The sequence below is a fragment of the Salvelinus fontinalis genome, chromosome 26 (genome assembly GCF_029448725.1).
Source record: "Salvelinus fontinalis isolate EN_2023a chromosome 26, ASM2944872v1, whole genome shotgun sequence".
NCBI lineage: Eukaryota > Metazoa > Chordata > Actinopteri > Salmoniformes > Salmonidae > Salvelinus > Salvelinus fontinalis.
The window spans coordinates 18,997,113-19,016,363 of NC_074690.1; the positions used below are offsets into that span (position 1 = coordinate 18,997,113).

The window sequence follows — 19,251 nt, forward strand, 5'->3', positions numbered from 1 at the left end:
TAAATGAAGCATGGGTCCATATATGTTTTTGGTGTTGTTTATTGCCTATTATTTTCCTGAAAACAATATCAATGAACACAACATCGACGACCTAATAATGGTCACACTCTCAGACCATTGATGAAAAGTGTGAAGGAGTGTGATGCCCTCTTGAGATGAATAGTGTGAACTGAACACCTTTCGCTCCATGTTCCTGTATTTATATTTCCAACCTGTAGGGAGCACTATAACACAAGGATGAGTACCTGTTAAACCGCTCTAGCTGAAAAGGACTGTCTCCATGGGTACATTTACAATAGTCTTCATTTGCAACTCTCGCCTCTATTTCTGCATTGATCTGAAAGAAGTGGACATGCGAAAGCAAAATCACACTTTCTTGTGTTTTCTTTCCTGTTTCAGGTCAATGCAGATGAAGGATTTAAATGCACCCCTATGATGGTGAGATATAGGACTCCCAACCCAGCAGAGGTGAAGCAAAGGTTATGGGGTCAACCTTAGAAAGAATAAGCAATCCATTGTATATTTAGAAATACTTTATTCCTACACAGAATAATGCCGTTGTACAAAAATACAGGAAACCATTTAAATAATTATTATAATAATAATAACATTAATAATATTGACTGTAATATTGCTCTGAAATACTGAAACAACAATGACAAATAACTCAAATAAGCTTGTAACCTGGTAAAGTTTTCCACCTCTGGACTATTAACTTCCTTTGTGTGAAATGAGACATACTGTATGTTGACGTCAGCGTTGGCTAGGTTACTTTCTAAATGTAGTCTGTTACAGTTAGTAGTTACCTGTCCAAACACTTTTATTTGTAAGGTAACTTTTGGATTACCCCAACTCAGTAAAGTAATCTGATTACTTTCAGTTACTTTTAGTTTACTTTCCCCTTAATTAAGCAGCACTAGAAGAGGACAACAAATGAATATTACCAATTGAATGACATCTATTGCAGGATAAATCAATGTTAGAGTTTAAATAGGCCACCATATATGGATGTTCATTTTACTTTATGGGTTGGTAATGTAGGCTTCTTCTAACACATTGCTTTCTATTGTAATACAGATAATAATACGATATCGCTAAATCTTTACTTTTAAAACCAAAGTCTGTCAGATTTTCAGTCATTCCAATTATCTTAATACCCCTTCATCTTCAAGAACAGGACTTGGATATATGGAAATATAGATGAGCCAAATTGTTTTACCTGAGCATAACCCGAAAACGAAGGACCTGTTGATTATCATTGTGTTGTCATGGAGGACTGATTGGGCTCGTTGCTTCGAGTTTAAAAATAAATGCTGCTCTCATGGAATCGCATGCTTTGAGCACTACCGAAAAAATGAATTGCATATGCTGCATTTATAGGCCTATTATTTACGTTTTTGTTGGTGGCACTTTGATATTTCGATCATTTGCAGCTGTTTAATTTAATGAAGTCTACTAAAAGTGCGCTAGTGTGAACATGTGTTCATTTGACCTATGGACATGTTTTTTTTATCAACACGAATTATATTGTGCAATAAAATCCCCACTTGTGGTCTCCTTCAATTCAACTCGTTTTGACAGTATGGAGCACAATACCATGGAGGAGTTTAGAAGGGAGGAACTCCTTTAAACTTGTATTCCATTGGCTGGGATCAGCACTATATATCCAGCGTTTGCAAGAGCGCATCTTTTACTGGCTGTCAACTGGTCGCAAAAACAATGATTGATAGGCAACTTAGACTTCTTCAATTCCCCCATTATTGGGTTAAAATACACATATACACGTTTGAACAGACATCCACAACAACCACAATCCGTAATTCAAATAGCGAAATGAGAGACGACCAGTGTGATTCACATCAATGCACTATGTAGATAACAATAATAAGTGATTTCGGTATGGCCCGTAGGCTACACCAGTGCTGTTTTCCATACCGCCTTGTGCTTAAAATGGGATCATCTTTGGATGGCGACAGCAGTAGCACCATTGGAAGACGTAACTTGCTTGCACTGTAGCCTACAAAAGCCTATGCCTGCTCTTTTACCGCGATCCATCTAACACATTTGGTGTGTCAACATAGTGGTCTCAGACTCAAGCGGAAACACGTATATTTTCGGCTTTTTTTCATGCTGATTTGAAGGTAATTGTGAAATCAGAAAGGTTTCATAAATACTTTGTAAACACATTCCACAGCCATCAATGTCTGTCATTAGTGTGTACACGTGTGCTTGTGAGCAATGAAGAGAAACAGGAAGAATGCAGTAGCATGCCACAATCTACATGGGTTTGCATTGGATTTGCTTACACTGTATAATCTACTGTGTGTGAGTGTTATGTGGATTTCTCAGTGGTGTAAAGTACTTAAGTAAAAATACTTGAAAGTACTACTTAAGTAGTTTTGGGGGGTATCTGTACATTACTTAACTATTTATAGTTTTGATAGCTTTTACTTTTACTTCACTACATTCCTAAAGAAAATAATGTACGTTTTACTCCATACATTTTCCCTGACACCCAAAACTACTCGTTACATTTAAAATGCTTAGCAGGAGAGGAAAATGGTCTAATTCACACACATCAAGAGAATGTCCCTGGTCATTCCAACTGCCTCTGATCTGGCGGACTCACTAAACACATACTTTGTTTGTAAATGATGTTCGTGTTGGAGCGTGCCCCTGGCTATCTATACATTTAAAAAACAATAAAATGGTGGTGTCTGGTTTGCTTAATATAAGGAATTTGAAATTATTTATACTTTTGATACTTAAGTATATTTTAGCAATTCCATTTACTTTTGATACTTAAGTATATTTAATACCAAATACTTTTAGACTTTTACTCAAATAGGATGTTAATGTGCGACTTTCACTTTCACTTGAGTCATTTTCTATGAAGGTATCTTTACTTTTACTCAAGTATGAGAGTTGAGTACTTTTTCCACCACTGGGATTTCTTTAGATCTTGTTTTTAGATTTATATATTGGTCCAGAAAATCTATATACCAAACATTATTAAGATGGGGCTCCTGAGTGGCGCAGCAGTCTAAGGCACTGCATCTCAGTGCTAGAGGTGTCACTACAGACCCTGGTTCGATTCCAGGCTGTATCACAATCACAACTGGTTGGGGTCTGTCAACCAGTTGTGATTGGGAGTCCCATAGGGCGGCGCACAATTGGCCCAGCGTCATCCCGGTTAGAGTTTGGCCGGGGTAGGCCGTCATTGTAAATAAAAATGTGTTCTTTAACTGACATGCCTGGTTAAATAAAGGTTAAATAAAATAAAGATCTGATCCTTTGAATATTCCCATGACTTGACCAAAGATGAACTATTGTACGATACAGAAACGGCTGTAGTTTACAAACAACAATGAGTTGAATCATATATTTGGGATTTGAACAGGTCACATAACAATACTGTATGCTTTTAAACAATTTCATTCTGAAATGTACTTCAAAATACATATGCTGAAGTTATATTAATTACTTTTTCAGATTTTCTCAAAATACCAATTTTGATTGTCATTATTTATGTGTCCTGTCTAGACACTTATAGTAACTATGTTGACACCACATTTCATGCATTTACACCAAACAGAATTTGTTCAGTGGTGCATTTTGATATTGTACTAAATATAGTACAAGGACGTGAATGGGGTAAAAGTAATCCTAGAAGTAATCATTTTGTTTTTTCAAAAGTATCTGTAATCTGATAACAATATTTTAGCTTTTAATGTAACGTATTACAGTTTATAAAAAATGTAATCCGTTACATGTAATCCGTTACACCCCCAACCCTGGTTGAGGTACTTGCCACTTGTTCTGATCTTTTTGATGTTTCAAAACAACATCCCACACAATTTAATGACAAAGGACCCAGCAACACAACCCACGGGATATGTGATCATGACAATAAATATAAATCTACAGTCCATCTCATATGAAACAATAATAAATAAATAACTTATTTGTGATAAATATGTTGGTTATAATACAGTAATTCAAAGAGATGCATGGCATCCATTTGGTAGAGTTCAAGTCAACACTGAAAAATGCAATTATGGTAGGAAAGATCCCTGTTTTGAAGGAATTAACATACTGTATGTTGACATTGTCAAAAGTGTTTTGAGCTTGTCGACCTGTGGTCAAATGCAACGAGATGTGGTCCTCTTTGAGACCTTTGAGTCAATATTTTCAGCAGTACCCCAGGTCAGTCTTATACATATCCCAACTGCTGTGAATATTAAAATCCCACCATTGTGTGGTCGCCGTCTTGCCATTCGCTCATGACAGTTTCCCATTGCCAACAAATTCACTTATCCTCAACAGGAAATGGACAATGGGAAGAGGCGTGGCCTCGCTCCACCATCATAGACACTACAGAATCTCCATTCTGCATTGTACTGGGGACCAGCCCTGCTGCATATGTTTCGGAGCGACCACTTCTGCCCTTCCAGAACCCAGAGGCTCTCTCTAGACCCAGCCTCAACGGCGAGCCACCATCTGTATATTCTCTGGCAGGGGTGAGTGACAGCCAGTCGCCACCCCCTCCTATTCTCCCTCCTCCAGGCTGGCTCCCTCAGCCCATACACATGCAGCTGGCCGCCGACAGTGACTGGATGGTCTGCCACGAGGTGTGGGCGTCCATGAAGGACACGGGCTCGTAGCTGTTGGGCCGGCAGCAGGGGTGGGCGCTGACTCGCCGGGAGGTCCTTCGCGGCAGGGACCCGTCCTCCATCAGGGCCCTTAGAGCCAGGTCGTAGTTGGTCCTGGACGACTGGCAGGAGCCCACGCAAAACTTGAAGAGGACGATCTCGTCCGAGTCGAAGCCCAGGCCCAAGTCCCGCACCCGCATCTCTCGTTTCTCCACCCTGCAGTCTGGGCTGCTCTGCTGGGGCTGCCGGCCCTTCCCTTTGCCCTTTCTATCCCTCTCTTTCTTCTTCCTCCTCTTCTTTTTCTTGGCCGAGCCTTGCGGTTCGGCGTCTGAGTTGCGAGGGGAACGTCTCCCCCACCGGCCACTGGGGTGGTCGTCCGCGTCGTCCATCACAGAGAGGTCTGAGAGAGAGAGGGAGAGAGATTTTGTTGTTATATTTAGCCATAATTCTTTTTTTTTAATCTTATTTTATTTAAATTCAATTTATTGACCTGAAAATTAGGCAATACAATAGCAGTAGTGTTGTATTTGCATACATTATTATATGTACTATTATTATTACTACTACTGAATTGTATTTCATTTCCTCATTACAATTTACTTAATTTACTGAAATGCTGTACAATTGTTTGGCAATATCTACAAATTGTACTTCATGCCAATAAGCAATCTGAATTTGAGAGAGAGAGAGAAAGTTAAGATCAGTGGGTTATACTCTAGAATCGTGTTGCACACCCTTCGTTTACTCTTCTCTTTTCATGGAGAACATCATGCCTGATTAACAAGTGCAAGGCTTAAATGTAAGGTCCTGTTGAACATGTAGATCTAGTTCCACTCTTACCATAGAGGCCATGCCAGGGGGAGTACGGGTCACTCTTCTCCTCTTGTTCCTCATCCACCTCAGGTAGAGTGTCTGGGAGCTGCCTTTCCCCCATCCCTCCCACCAGTCCCACAGCCTGGACAGAGTCTGCTTCCAAACCAGCACCCATACGGGCCCCCTCCACCAGGGGCAGCAGAGAGACAACCACCCACAGCAGCACCTACAGGAGAGGACAGTCCATGAGAATTGGTACACGGAGCAGAGGACCAACGCAGCCAACAATATGACAACTATAAATAAGGAGGATGATAAATATGATGATTATGAATGATGAAGTAAATCATGATGAATTTGGTGGTTATTATGATGACGATAAAGCTAATAAGTAACTCACCTTCACATTCCTCAGGTGGTAAGGTGCACCTGCTGATGGTCTGGTGGTCACCCCTGGTCTGTCCCTCCTCCTCGTCCTCCACCTTGGCCCACCTGGAGAGAAAGCAGAACAAGGCCTCGCTCTGTCAATTGTCCCGACCTTAAGAACACACTCTTACAAGAATGACATAAACGAACAACATGATGCGGGCTGCTAGTGTCAACTTGTCGGTACATACAGGCACAGAACTGCTCCTGTCCAGATAAAGGCTACCTTCAGTCAGATACCAGTCAAATACTTCTTTAGAAGGAGGTAGAGCTGGTTCTGTTGATGGGGAACACGGGGATTACATAAAGCGGTGATGCTTCACAGAGATCTTAGAGGAAACCACAGAGATGAGGAGTTTGTGATAAGGGGTTTGAGCATGGATTAAATGTAGACGTTTATATAGGAGGCGTACGGTGTGACCGGGTTAGCTGTATGTCAATGATAGCGCCGCACATCTCACCTAAGGACTGTTACTATAAAGAACCTTCAAAGGCTCAGAACACAAATGTGACTGGCGTTCAGCAAACCAGCTAAAGGTCCCTGGTTTGACCCCTGGTTTCCGGCACCAACTTTGAGTTGAACAGTAAAGTAAAACAAACAAGTAAATAGCACTAATAGTGCAGGTTCACACTCACTGAATTTGAAGACAGATTATGCTAAAAAAAACAATGGGTGTTTGTTCCACTTAATTTGTTAAGACAGTCAAGCACCTTTTGCAAGAACAGCAGACTATTATATAAATTGAGCTCAGAAACAGAAACCAGTGACATCACCTTTCCATCTCTCTCCAAAGAGCTGAGGTGTCACTTTAGATTCATGGATCCAGCATCCTACAGTACATTCATCTTCCATCCTACTGGTTCTGTTTGTCCTCTCAGCTCTCCATATATACCCCAGCTGATGTGCCATTTAAGTAACACCATGGGAAACGTTCACATGTGGAGGGATTGACTAGAAACAACTCGTGTTCTCGAGAAAATCTTTATTCAATCTCCTCTGGGAATCTCAAAGTCCATTTAAGGTGAAAGCAGACAAAATTGGTTGATTTCGACATCATCAACAGATGGTATGGCAAAACAAAATTCAGCTCAGAGACCAAAAACAGCGACACAGAACATACCATGATTCAGTGAAAACAAGCATAGGCCTATCTATATAAGATGCATCAACAGTAATCTATCATCCACCAGATAGAAGCGATAGTCTGGTAGAGCGGGACGTGAATGTCCATGGTAAGGTATGTAAACTCTGCGGCTAGTCAATGTTTCTAAATACAACCCTCAGGGTACGTCTCCAGTACGGCACCCTATTCCCTTCATAGTGCACTACTTTTGGCCAAGGCCCACAGGGACCTAGGTCAAAAATAGGGCTCTGGTCAAACGAAGTGCCCCATCAAGGGAATAGGGTGCCATGTGGGAAGCATCCTAGACGATCATCACAATGCTATCTTTACCCAGGACGAGGGAGTACTGACAAGATGACAGTACAAAGGTTACGATAGGGTCTGTGTGTGCATCTCCAACCTGCTTCAGAGGCTTGACTATATCAATATAGTTACTGAGAAACAGTAAGTCAAATCAGGGCCAGGGAGAATGCAGACGTCTGTCTCTTACACAATGAACCTGAAAAGCAGAGGGAAATGTGTGTGTGTTTGTGTGTATGCGGAGTAGAGAGACTGCAATCCAACTCCCTCTCCCCTAACCTGATTTAAAAGCTGACCATTGTGAGAGAGAGGCTAAAGGAGCTTTTTCAACAGATCCCCTCTTGGTCCCTTGAGAGGCCTTGTTTTGAGTCCTTAATGCCACAGCTGGGAGCGTTTAGCCTCCTTTAGCCTTGTATGCTGGGTGTATGTGGGCCTGTCTGCCCGGCTCATTTCACCCCATTGCTCTGGAGCTGTTTACAGCCCAACGCCTCCAGCCCCTCAGGGGGTAGAAGGTGGAGGTGGGCTAGCCGAGTCCTGAAGACCTCCAGAGCTTCAGAGCCTGTGTTCATGGTGCGTTCATGGTGTGTGTGTGTGTGTCTGTGTGTGATTGGCCTCACTGGTCTGATTAAAGGCCTTGGTTTGGTCAGCAGCCTCTTCATTCGCAAAACTGAAACAAGGAGAGTTGATTGCTTGTCACCTTATATTTGTGTTGATGGTACAGTTTCCTCCCCTTATTGAATACACCCACGAATTACAGTTCCAGTCAAAAATTTGGACACACCTACTCATTCAAGAGTTTCTTAGTTTGACTATTTTCTATATTGTAGAATATTAGTGAAGATATCATCACTATAAAATAACACATTTAATCATGTAGTAACCAAAAAAGTGTTACACAAATCAACAAATATTTTATATTTGAGATTCTTCAAAGTAGCCACCCTTTGCCTTGATGACAGCTTTGCATACTCTTTGCATTCTCTCAACCAGTTTCATGAGGTAGTTACCTGGAATGCATTTCAATTAACAGGTGTGCCTAGTTAAAAGTTAATTTGTGGAATTTCTTTCCTTTTTAATGCGTTTGAGCCAATCAGTTGTGTTGTGACAAGGTAGGGGTGGTATAAAGAAGATCGCCCTAATTGGTAAAAGACCAAGTCCATATTACGGCAAGAACAGTTCAAATAACCAACAAAAAATTAAAGTCCATCATTACTTTAACACATGAAGTTCAGTCAATCTGGAACATTTCAAGAACTTTGAAAGTTTCTTAAAGTACAGTCGCAAAAACCATCAAGCGCTATGATGAAACTGGCTCTCATGAGGACTGCCACAGGAATGGAAGACCCAGAGTTCTCTGCTACAGAGGATAAGTTCATTAGAGTTAACTGCACCTGTCACAGTTGTCGTAAGAACGGGACCAAGGCGCAGCGGACGTTGAGTTCCACATATTTATTTCAAAGTGAAACTTTAAGCAAAACACAATAAATCAATAAACGGACAACAAAACGTGACTGCGTGGTGCACATGCACAAACACAAAACAATATCCCACAAACACAGGTGGGAAAAATACCTAAATATGATCCCCAATTAGAGACAACGATTACCAGCTGCCTCTAATTGGGAATCATACAAAACACCAACATAGAAAATATAAACTAGAACACAACATAGGAATATTATACTCGAATACCCCCTAGTCACGCCCTGACCCACTACACCAGAGAAACAAGGGCTCTCTATGGTCAGGGCGTGACAGCACCTCAGATTGCAGACAAAATAAATGCTTTACAGAGTTCAAGTAACAAAGACATCTCAACATCAACTGTTCAGAGGAAACTGTGTGAATCAGGCCTTCGTTGTTGAAATGCTGCAAAGAAACCACTACTAAAGGATACCAATAAGAAGAAGAGACTTGCTTGGGCCAAGAAACACGAGCAATGGACATTAGACCGGTGGATATCAGTCCTTTGGACTGAAGCATAGAAAAGGTGTGATGGTGTGGGGGTGCTTTGCAGGTGACACTGTCAGTGATTTATTTAGAATTCAAGGCACACTTAACCAGCATGGCTATCACAGCATTTTGGAGCGATACGCCATCCCATCTGATTTGCACTTCGTGGGACTATCATTTGTTTTTTAAAAGGACAATGACCCAACACCCCTCCAGGCTGTGTAAGGGCTATTTGACCAAGAAGGAGAGTGATGGAGTGCTGCATCAGATGACCTGACCTCCACAATGGCCCAACCGGAACCCAATTGAGATGGTTTGGGATGAGTTGGACCGCAGAGTGAAGGAAAAACAGCCAATCCTTCAAGACTGTTGGAAAACCATTCCAGGTGAAGCTGGTTGAGAGAAGGCCAAGAGTGTGCAAAGCTGTAATCAAGGCAAAGGTTACTTTGAAGAATCTAAAATCTAAAATATAATTTGATTTGTTTAACACTTTTTTGGTTACTACATGGTTCCATATATGTTATTTCATAGTTTTGATGTCAATGTAGAAAATAGTCAAATTAAGAAAAACCCTTGAATGAGTAGGTGTGTCCAAATTTTGGACTGGTACTGTACATACGTACACATTGAATTGTAAATTTGCTCTGAATAAGGTTAGGTTTGCAATGAGATGGGAAGAAAAATGTAAGCTATCCTTATTGATGAGGGTGGCAGGTAGCCTAGCGGCTAAGAGCTTTTGGTCACTAACCGAAAGGTCGCCGAAAGGTCTGTCGATGTGCCCTTGAGCAATGCACTTAACCTTAAAACCTGTTATGGCTGCAGCCCGACACCGGTACACTTATGACAACATCCAGCTCAGGTGCAGGGCGCGAAATTCAAAATCTATTTTTAAAAAATAATTAACTTTCACACATTAACAAGTCCAATACAGCATTTGAAAGATAAACATCTTGTTAATCCAGCCAACGTGTCCGATTTTTAAAATGTTTTACAGCAAAAACACCACGTATATTTATGTTAGTTCACCACCAAATACAAAAGAGGGCAGACATTTTTCACAGCACAGGTAGCATGCACAAAGCCAACCTAACTAACCAAGATCCAACCAAACAAACCTAGAAACAACTTCCTCAGATGACAGTCCTATAACATGTTACACAATAAATCTATATTTTGTTCGAAAAATGTGCATATTTGAGCTATAAATCAGTTTTACATTGATGCTACCATCATAGCTACAGTCAGAAATAGCACGGGAGTAGCCAGAGTAAATACAGACACCAATGTCAACTACCTAATTACTCATCATAAAACATTTCAGAAAAATATATGGTGTATAGCAAAATGAAAGACAAAGATCTTGTGAATACAGACAATATTTCCGATTTTTTAAGTGTTTTACAGCGAAAACACAATATATCGTTATATTAGCTTACTGCAATGGCTAACACACAACAGCATTGATTCCAAGTAATCGGTAGCGATAGCACAGCTCGACAGATATATTAAATACCATCCCAAATTGGGTCCTTATCTTTGTTGATCTTCCATCAGAATGTTGTAAAGGGGTCCATTGTCCAGTACCGTCTTTGTTTGGATCCAGAACGAACTATTTCCCTCTTGAATTAGCAAGCACACTGGCCGTGCGGCGCTAACCTCTCCTTCTTGAAAAAATTCTTCCAAAGCATCACTTCTAAAGTCCCGAATAAATTTCAATAATTTAATTAAACTATATTGAAAAAACATACTTTAGGATGATATTGTGACATGTATCAAGTCAAATCGAAGCCGGAGATTATATTCACCTATAACGACAGTTTTCCAGGAGGCAATACAAAGTCCAACTTTGCTCCTTGGAGAAAAAAAAATATGGCGGTCCTCTCACTCCAAGAGGCTGTATTCAATCCCTGAACGAGATATTCAAGTCCTTTCTGCTCTCACTTCCGCATGACACCCAGGGGAAGGCGTATGATGTGTTTCTATGGTCCCAAGTGACATGCCCTTTTATAGACAAGCTCTTGAAAAGAGACCTCGCATTTGGAAATCTCACTTCCGGATAGGAAATGGGCTGCAGAAAGAGTTCTGGTTCACTTAGAGAAATAATTCAAACGGTTTAAGAAACTAGAGAGTGTTTTCGGTCCTGCTGCTGGGTTGTTGCCCTCCTACGGCCTCCTCCACGTCTCCTGATGTACTGGCCTGTCTCCTGGTAGCGCCTCCATGCTCTGGACACTACGCTGACAGACACAGCAAACCTTTTTGCCACAGCTCGCATTGATGTGCCATCCTGGATGAACTGCACTACCTGAGCCACTTGTGTGGGTTGTAGACTCCGTCTCATGCTACCACTAGAGTGAGAGCACCGCCAGCGTTCAAAAGTGACCAAAACATCAGCCAGGAAGCATAGGAACTGAGAAGTGGTCTGTGGTCACCACCTGCAGAATCACTCCTTTTTTGGGGGTGTCTTGCTAATTGCCTATAATTTCCACCTTTTGTCTATTCCATTTGCACAACAGCATGTGAAATTTATTGTCAATCAGTGTTGCTTCCTAAGTGGACAGTTTGATTTCACAGAAGTGTGATTGACTTGGAGTTACATTGTGTTGTTTAAGTGTTCCCTTTATTTTTTTGAGCAGTGTATGTAGCATTAGAAATAAGGTTCATGAAATCAATAACTTCCTAACATCAGATAACATTCATATATTAGCCATTTCTGAGACTCACTTAGATAATTAATTTGATGATACAGCAGTAGCAATACAAGGATATAACATCTATAGAGGAGACAGAAATGCTTATGGGGGAGGTTTTGCTGTATATATTCAGAGCCATATCCCTGTAATGCTTAGAGAAGATCTTATGTCAAGTGTTATTGAAGTGTTGTGGTTGCAGGTTCACTTGGCACATCTAATGCCTTTTCTTTTGGGGTGTTGCTATAGACAACCAAGTGCTAACAGTTAGTATCTAAATAATACGTGTGAAATGTTTGATAGTGTATATGATGTAAACTGAGTGTTCTACTTTCTTGTGGACCTGAATATTGACTGGTTTTCATCAAGCTTCTTACTGTAACCAGTGCCTGTAATCTGGTTCAGGTTATTAATCAACCTACCAGGGTGTTTACAAACACTACAGGAACAAGATCATCCACATGTATCGATCATATTTTTACTAATACTGTAGAACTTTGTTCTAAAGCTGTATCCGTACCCATTGGCTGCAGTGATCACAATATAGTGGCTATATCCAGGAAAGCCAAAGTTCCAACAGCTGGGCCTAAAATAGTATATAAGAGATCATACAAAAGATTTTGCTGTGACTCTTATGTGGATGATGTTAAAAATATTTGTTGGTCTGATGTGATTATTGAGCAGCATCCAGACGCTGCACTTGATGAATTTATGAAATTGCTTTTTCCAATTATTGATAAACATGCACCTGTTAAGAAACAGACTGTTAGAACTGTTAAGGCTCCATGGATTGATGAGGAATTGAAAAACTGTATGGTTGAAAGAGATGGGGCCAAAGGAGTGGCTAATTAGTCTGGCTGCACATCTGACTGGCTTACTTACTGCAAATTGAGAAATTATGTGACTAAACTTAACAAAAAGAAGAAGAAACTGTATTATGAAGCCAAGATCAATGATATAAAGAATGATGGGAAAAAAACTTGAGTACTTTAAAAGAAATTATGGGCAGAAAGACAAATTCAACTCCATTTTTCATCGAATCAGATGGCTTATTCATCATGAAAAATTTGACGTTGCCAATTATTTGAATTATTATTTAATTGGCAAAGTGGGCAAACTTAGGCAGGAAATGCCAACAACGAACAGTGAGCAATTTTATTCATGCAAAGGAAAGCATTGCAAGTTTGAATTTTGTAATGTTAGTGTGGGAGAGGTGGAAGAATTATTGTTATCAATCAATAATGACAAACCTGGCATTGACAATTTAGATGGAAAGCTACTGAGGATGGTAGCTGACTCTATAGCCACTCCTATCTGTCATATCTTTAATCTGATCCTAGAGGAAAGTCTTTGTCCTCAGGCCTGGAGGGAAGCCAAAGTAATTCCGCTACCCAACAGTGGTAAAGCTGCCTTTACTGGTTCGAACAGCAGACCTATAGGCTTGCTGCCAGCTCTTAGCAAACTGTTGTAAAAATTGTGTTTGACCAAATACAATGCTATTTCTCTGTAAACAAATTAACAACAGATTTTCAGCATGCTTATAGAGAAGGGCACTCAACATGTACTGCACTGACACAAATGACTGATGATTGGCTGAAAGAAATTGATAATAAGAAGATTGTGAGAGCTTTACTGTTAGATTTCAGTGCAGCCTTTGATATTATTGACCATAACCTGTTGTTGAAAAAACGTATGTGTTATGGCTTTTCAACCTCTGCCATATCGTGGATTCAGAGCTATCTATCTAAGAGAACTCAAAGGGTTTTCTTTAATGGAAGCTTCTCTAATGTCAAACATGTAAAGTGTGGTGTCCCGCAGGGCAGCTCTCTAGGCCATCTACTCTTTTCTATTTTTACCAATGACCTGCCACTGGTATTAAACAAAGCATATGTGTCCATGTATGCTGATGATTCAACCATATACGCATAAGCAACCACAGCTAATGAAGTCACTGAAACCCTTAACTAAGAGTTGCAGGATGTTTTGGAATGGGCGGCCAGTAATAAACTGGTCCTGAACATCTCTAAAACTAAGAACATTTGTATTTGGTACAAATCATTCCTTAAGTTCTAGACCTCAGCTAAATCTGGAAATGAATGGTGTGGCTGTTGAACAAGTTGAGGAGACTAAATTGCTTGGCATTACTTTAGATTGTAAACTGTCATGGTCAAAACATATAGATTCAATGGTTGTAAAGATGGGGAGAGGTCTGGCCGTAATAAAGAGATGCTCTGCTTTTTTGACACCACACTCCAAAAAGCAAGTTCTGCAGGCTCTAGTTTTGTCTAATCTTGATTATTGTCCAGTCGTGTGGTCCAGTGCTGCAAGGAAAGAGCTAGTTAAGCTGCAGCTGGCCCAGAACAGAGCGGCACGTTTTGCTCTTAATTGTAATCAGAGGGCTGATATAAATACTATGCATGCCAGTCTATCTTGGCTAAGAGTTGAGGAGAGACTCACTGCATCACTTCTTCTTTTTATAAGAAACAATGTGTTGAAAATCCCAAATTGTTTGCATAGTCAACTTATACACAGCTCTGAGACACACACTTATCCCACCAGACATGCCACCAGGGGTCTTTTCACAGTCCTCAAATCCAGAACAAACTCAAGAAAACATACAGTAGTATATAGAGCCCTAATTGCATGGAACTTCCATCTCATATTGCTCAAATAAACAGAAAACCTGGTTTCAAAAAACAGATAAAGCAACACCTCGCGGCACAACGCCTCTCCCCTATTTGACCTAGATAGTTTGTGTGTATTCATTGATATCTAGGCTACGTGTGCCTTTAAAAAAAAAAATGTTATTTGAGCTGTTCTTGTCTATTGATGTTCTGTATTATGTCGTTCTCTATTGTGTTTCATGTTTTCTGTGGACCCCAGGAAGAGTAGCTGCTGCTTTTGCAACAGCTAATGGGGATCCTAATAAAATACCAAATACCACTCTGACCACAATGCGCCAGATATGCCCTTCTAACTGACGCTAGACTAAACTGCAGTCAGCAGCGACAAAACCAGAGGATCTGATTATGCTGCATAATCCCCTAATGCCTTCCAGGCTGGAGAGGAGAGGAGGTAATTGCTTGTTAGTGCCAGTTTCCACTCTTTAGCTCAGCTGTTGCCTGTCGAAAACCCACAGAACTCTGCCTAAAATGAGAAACAGATACCTGGCAATGTTTGCGGCTCAGATAACCCTGGTCAGAAGCAACCAATCAGAAGGTGTGTACAACACTTCCCTGGGCTGGTTATCCCTGGAGGAGATGCTAGCTAGAGTATCCGGATAGACAATGTCAGTGGGTTTTCTTGCATTGAAGGGTTCTTTGAAAGTTAGTCTCTGGTGAGCAAGATATGGTTTTGGGTTCTACTTACTGGAGACTTTTCTGCCCTATGTGACCATCTTGACATAGTCTTAGGTAAGAGGGCTGTATTTCTCAGGTATATCACACGAAGATACACAACAGAAGAGCCATTACATATCAGATCAAAGACGGCTAATGAGATATTACTGCTTTCATTCATACTAAGAGATTAGTATCAAAAGTGCTTCATCAAGCTGAACAGCCCCAGCCTGGTGCCATATATATTTGTGCCGTCTTGCCAACTCCTAAGGTAAGTGTCACACCACATTGACACATTCATTTTCATGCTAGGCATTGGCAAGACAGCACAAACAGATCTGAGATCAGGCTATACCAGCGCAGGGTCATTGTTAAGACAACCATGAGGACTGAAGATTAAGGTAGAGAGATCCAGGGTCCAATATCAATGTTTTGGACATAGTGGCTCTGGATGGGAGAGTAGTACAACTGAACTTCCAGCCTTAAAGCTGAGAGAAGCATAAGGTGAAACAGCGCCACTGGTCACCCCAGGCGCATTTGATATTGGTTTTGTTTTAGAAAAGGAGGAGATGAGCGTCCAGCATCGTAGTAAATACTCTGCTCTTCTATCACGCATGCAATGATGTCTGAGGGGAAAAACAGTGTTGGTTGTTTGAAGTAGCCTCTTTGTTGTTGTAATATGGCAAATAGACGTGGCAGTTTTACCACTATGGCTGCATTCAGTTGTGCTGCTCGTAACCAAACAAAGTGGTTGTCTGATGATGAAACTGTAACCTAAGGGCTGAATCCTTACTTGAGATGTGTGCTCTTAACTTGTATTTCTCATTAATCATGCATTGATGTCGATGAAATAACGTGTTCCATTTGGATTGGGGTTTACTGTAAGTGAGCAGTGATTTACCTCTATGGCCCTGAGGTTAGCATCCTCTCTTTAACACCATGGAGGAAAGGTCCAGAGAAACCAAGGTAATGGTGTTTTTACTGAGCAACCAAAGTGTTTGAAGTTGTATGGGTGGATTAGTACCATCACAATCTCAGGCCTAAACTAATGTCCCTCTCAGAGATACTGTGGTGAGTGAAACCAGACCCTCCACCCATTTACTTTAGGGATCATGGTCCAGGGGTGGGCGTTAGAATGAATCCTCCAGAGGATATTAGCCCCACCCCTAACCTTAACCCCAATGGGACTAAGCCACGCACACCACTGCTCTGATTGGGTTGTTTGTTTATTTGGATCCCCGTTAGCTTGTGCAGAGGCAGCAGCTATTCTTCCTGGGGTCCACACTAAACATGACAAGTAACAAAACACTGATAGACAAGGAGAGTCACACAAATTTAAAATACAATGATATACAAACATAACTAATAATACAACTAAACAAATAATGTGTGTATTAGAGTGTGTCTGTGTGTGCGTGTGTTTGTGTGTCCCCTCACAGTACATGCTGTTCCATGAGAGGTTGTTAAAAAAAAATTAAGGTAATTTTTCTGTTTGCTTGAGTAATTGGAGATGGAAGGGATTTCCATGTGATCACGGCTCTGTATAATACTGTACATTGCTGTCAATTCGTTTTGGACTGTGAAGAGACCCCTGGTGGCATGTCTTGTGGACTCTGAAGAGACCCCTGGTGGCATGTCTTGTGGGTGTCTGAGCTGAATGTTATTTGATTATGCAGACAATCTGGAATTTTTATCACAGTAATATTTATCATAAAAACTAGAAGAGATGCAGTTAATCTATCATCAACCCTCAACCAGGAAAGACTGGCATGCATGTTGTTGATGTTAGTTATGTACGTGTAATTAAGGGCAAGGTGTGCTGCTCTGTTTTGAGCCAGCTGCAGCTTTGCTAGGTCTTTCTTTGGTGCACTTGACCATGTTACCGGACAGTAATCAAGATCAGTGTTTGAGATCAATTGACACCCTTTACCATGGCACTTTGAGATTTATTTCAAACTGCAAAACCCTTACGCACCACTGCACTTTGTATACCAGGGTTGGCTGGCCTTCTCTAGTCACTCGTAGGCTCAGTTACTGGTATACTTTTATTTACAAAGCCATTTTGAGTTTACTACCTTTTTATTTGGGCATTTTTATTGTTCAGAAATATGGTGGGTACTCTCTTCGTTCGCTGGACTTTATCCTGCTAACTGTTCCAAATGTCCGAACTGAATTTGGTAAAAGGGATTTTATGTACTCTGAGCCATCGTCTTGGAACGCCTTACAAAATACTTTTAAACTGGAAGAACTTGTCCCGATTGGTATTTTTAAATCACAGATGAATGATCTTGAGACTGATTCCCTGACCTGTCAATGTTTTTAATTTGCTGTTTTCGATGTTGTTATACTCTTGTGAATTCTATGGTTTTTACTAGATTACTTGTAGTTTTTCATGTTGTTTGTCTGTAATTTTTGTAATGACTTGGTGCTGCCTATCTTGGCCAGGACGCTCTTGAAAAATAGATTGTAAATGTCAATGAGCCCTTCCTGGTTAAATAAAGGTTAAATAAATAAAAAGATGGGACAAGACCAGGGCCTGAACAACTAGTACAGTTGATTTTTGTGTAAAAAACTAAGAACATCTTTTTATAACAGACACACCCCTCTCCATCTTCACAACAACTTTGTCAATATGACTTGACCATAATAACTGGCCATCCAATGTTATACCTAGGAGTTTAGCTTCCTCAACTTGCGCTATTATACATAACTCCAGTTGAAGTTCAGGTCTTTGAGAATGTTTTCAACTAAATACAATGATTTTTGTTTTAGTGCCTTCGGAAAGTATTCAAAAGTCAAGGGGTCTGAACACTTTCCGAAGGCACTGTATTTAAGACCAGATTATTATTAATCACACATTCTGATACTGACTGTAACTCCTTATTTATAATGTCAGTGAGCTCCCTGGTTTTGGGTGTTGACATGTAGAGTGTGGAATCATCCGTATAAATAGGCAGCAAACTGATTGGGCAGCTGTTATAGCCGGTAAAGGGGGCTTTACTACTTTACTATAGGCAGTGGAATTACTTTAGCCTTCTTCCACACCTGTGGACACACAATCCTTTATGCTTAGGTTAAAGATATAGCAGATAGTGGTGGCAATACAGTCTGCTACAATTCTCAATAGTTTCCCATTAAGGTTGTCTATACCTGGTGGCTTATCATTAATTGATGGATAACAATAGTTTTTCCACCTCTCCCACACTATCTTGACCAAATTCAAAAAGCAATCATTCTCTTTCATTATCAGATCTTTGAGACAAAATATGATGGTTCACTGTTCAATGTTGTCATTTTGCTTCTGAGTTTTTCCAGTGAGTGAGGGAGAGAGGGAGAGGGGGAGAGGGGGAGAGTGAGAAAGGGAGACAGCCTTTCCTTTCCAGAAACAAGTCTCTCACCGTTGCCGCTTGTTATAGACCCCCCTCAGCCACCCAGCTGTGCCCTGGACACCATATGTGAATTGATTGCCCCCCATCTATCTTCAGAGTTCGTACCATTAGGTGACCTAAACTGGGATATGCTTAACCCCCCGGTTGTCCTACAATCTAAGCTAGATGCACTCAATCTCACACAAATGATCAAGGAACTTACCAGGTACAACCATAAATGCGTAACCATGGGCACCCTCATAGATATCATCCTGACCAACTTGCCCTCTAAATACACCTCTGCTGTCTTCAACCAGGATCTTAGCGATCACTGCCTCATTGCCTGCGTCCGTAATGGGTCTGCGGTCAAACCACCACCCCTCATCACTGTCAAACGCTCCCTAAAACACTTCTGCGAGCAGGCTTTTCTAATCGACGTGGCCCGGGTATCCTGGAAGGATATTGACCTCTTCCCGTCAGTAGAGGATGCCTGGGTGTTCTTTAAAAGTGCTTTCCTCTCCATCTTAAATAAGCATGCTCCATTCAAAAAAATGTAGAACTAAGAACAGATATAGCCCCTGGTTCACCCC

General features: G+C 40.9%; 1 protein-coding gene across 1 annotated transcript in view; it reads right to left on the reverse strand.

The window, feature by feature from the left end:
- Positions 1 to 560: 560 nt before the first annotated feature.
- The window catches only part of LOC129823840 (artemin-like), a 28,978-nt gene continuing 10,287 nt past the window's right edge, over positions 561 to 19,251 (reverse strand). Inside the window, exons 2-4 of the mRNA XM_055882873.1 lie at positions 5,866 to 5,957; positions 5,493 to 5,691; positions 561 to 5,052 (exon numbers count right to left, since the gene is read on the reverse strand). Coding sequence (XP_055738848.1) covers positions 4,577 to 5,052; positions 5,493 to 5,691; positions 5,866 to 5,957 — 767 coding nt within the window. The 3' untranslated portion in view covers positions 561 to 4,576. The remainder of the gene's footprint in view (positions 5,053 to 5,492; positions 5,692 to 5,865; positions 5,958 to 19,251) is intronic.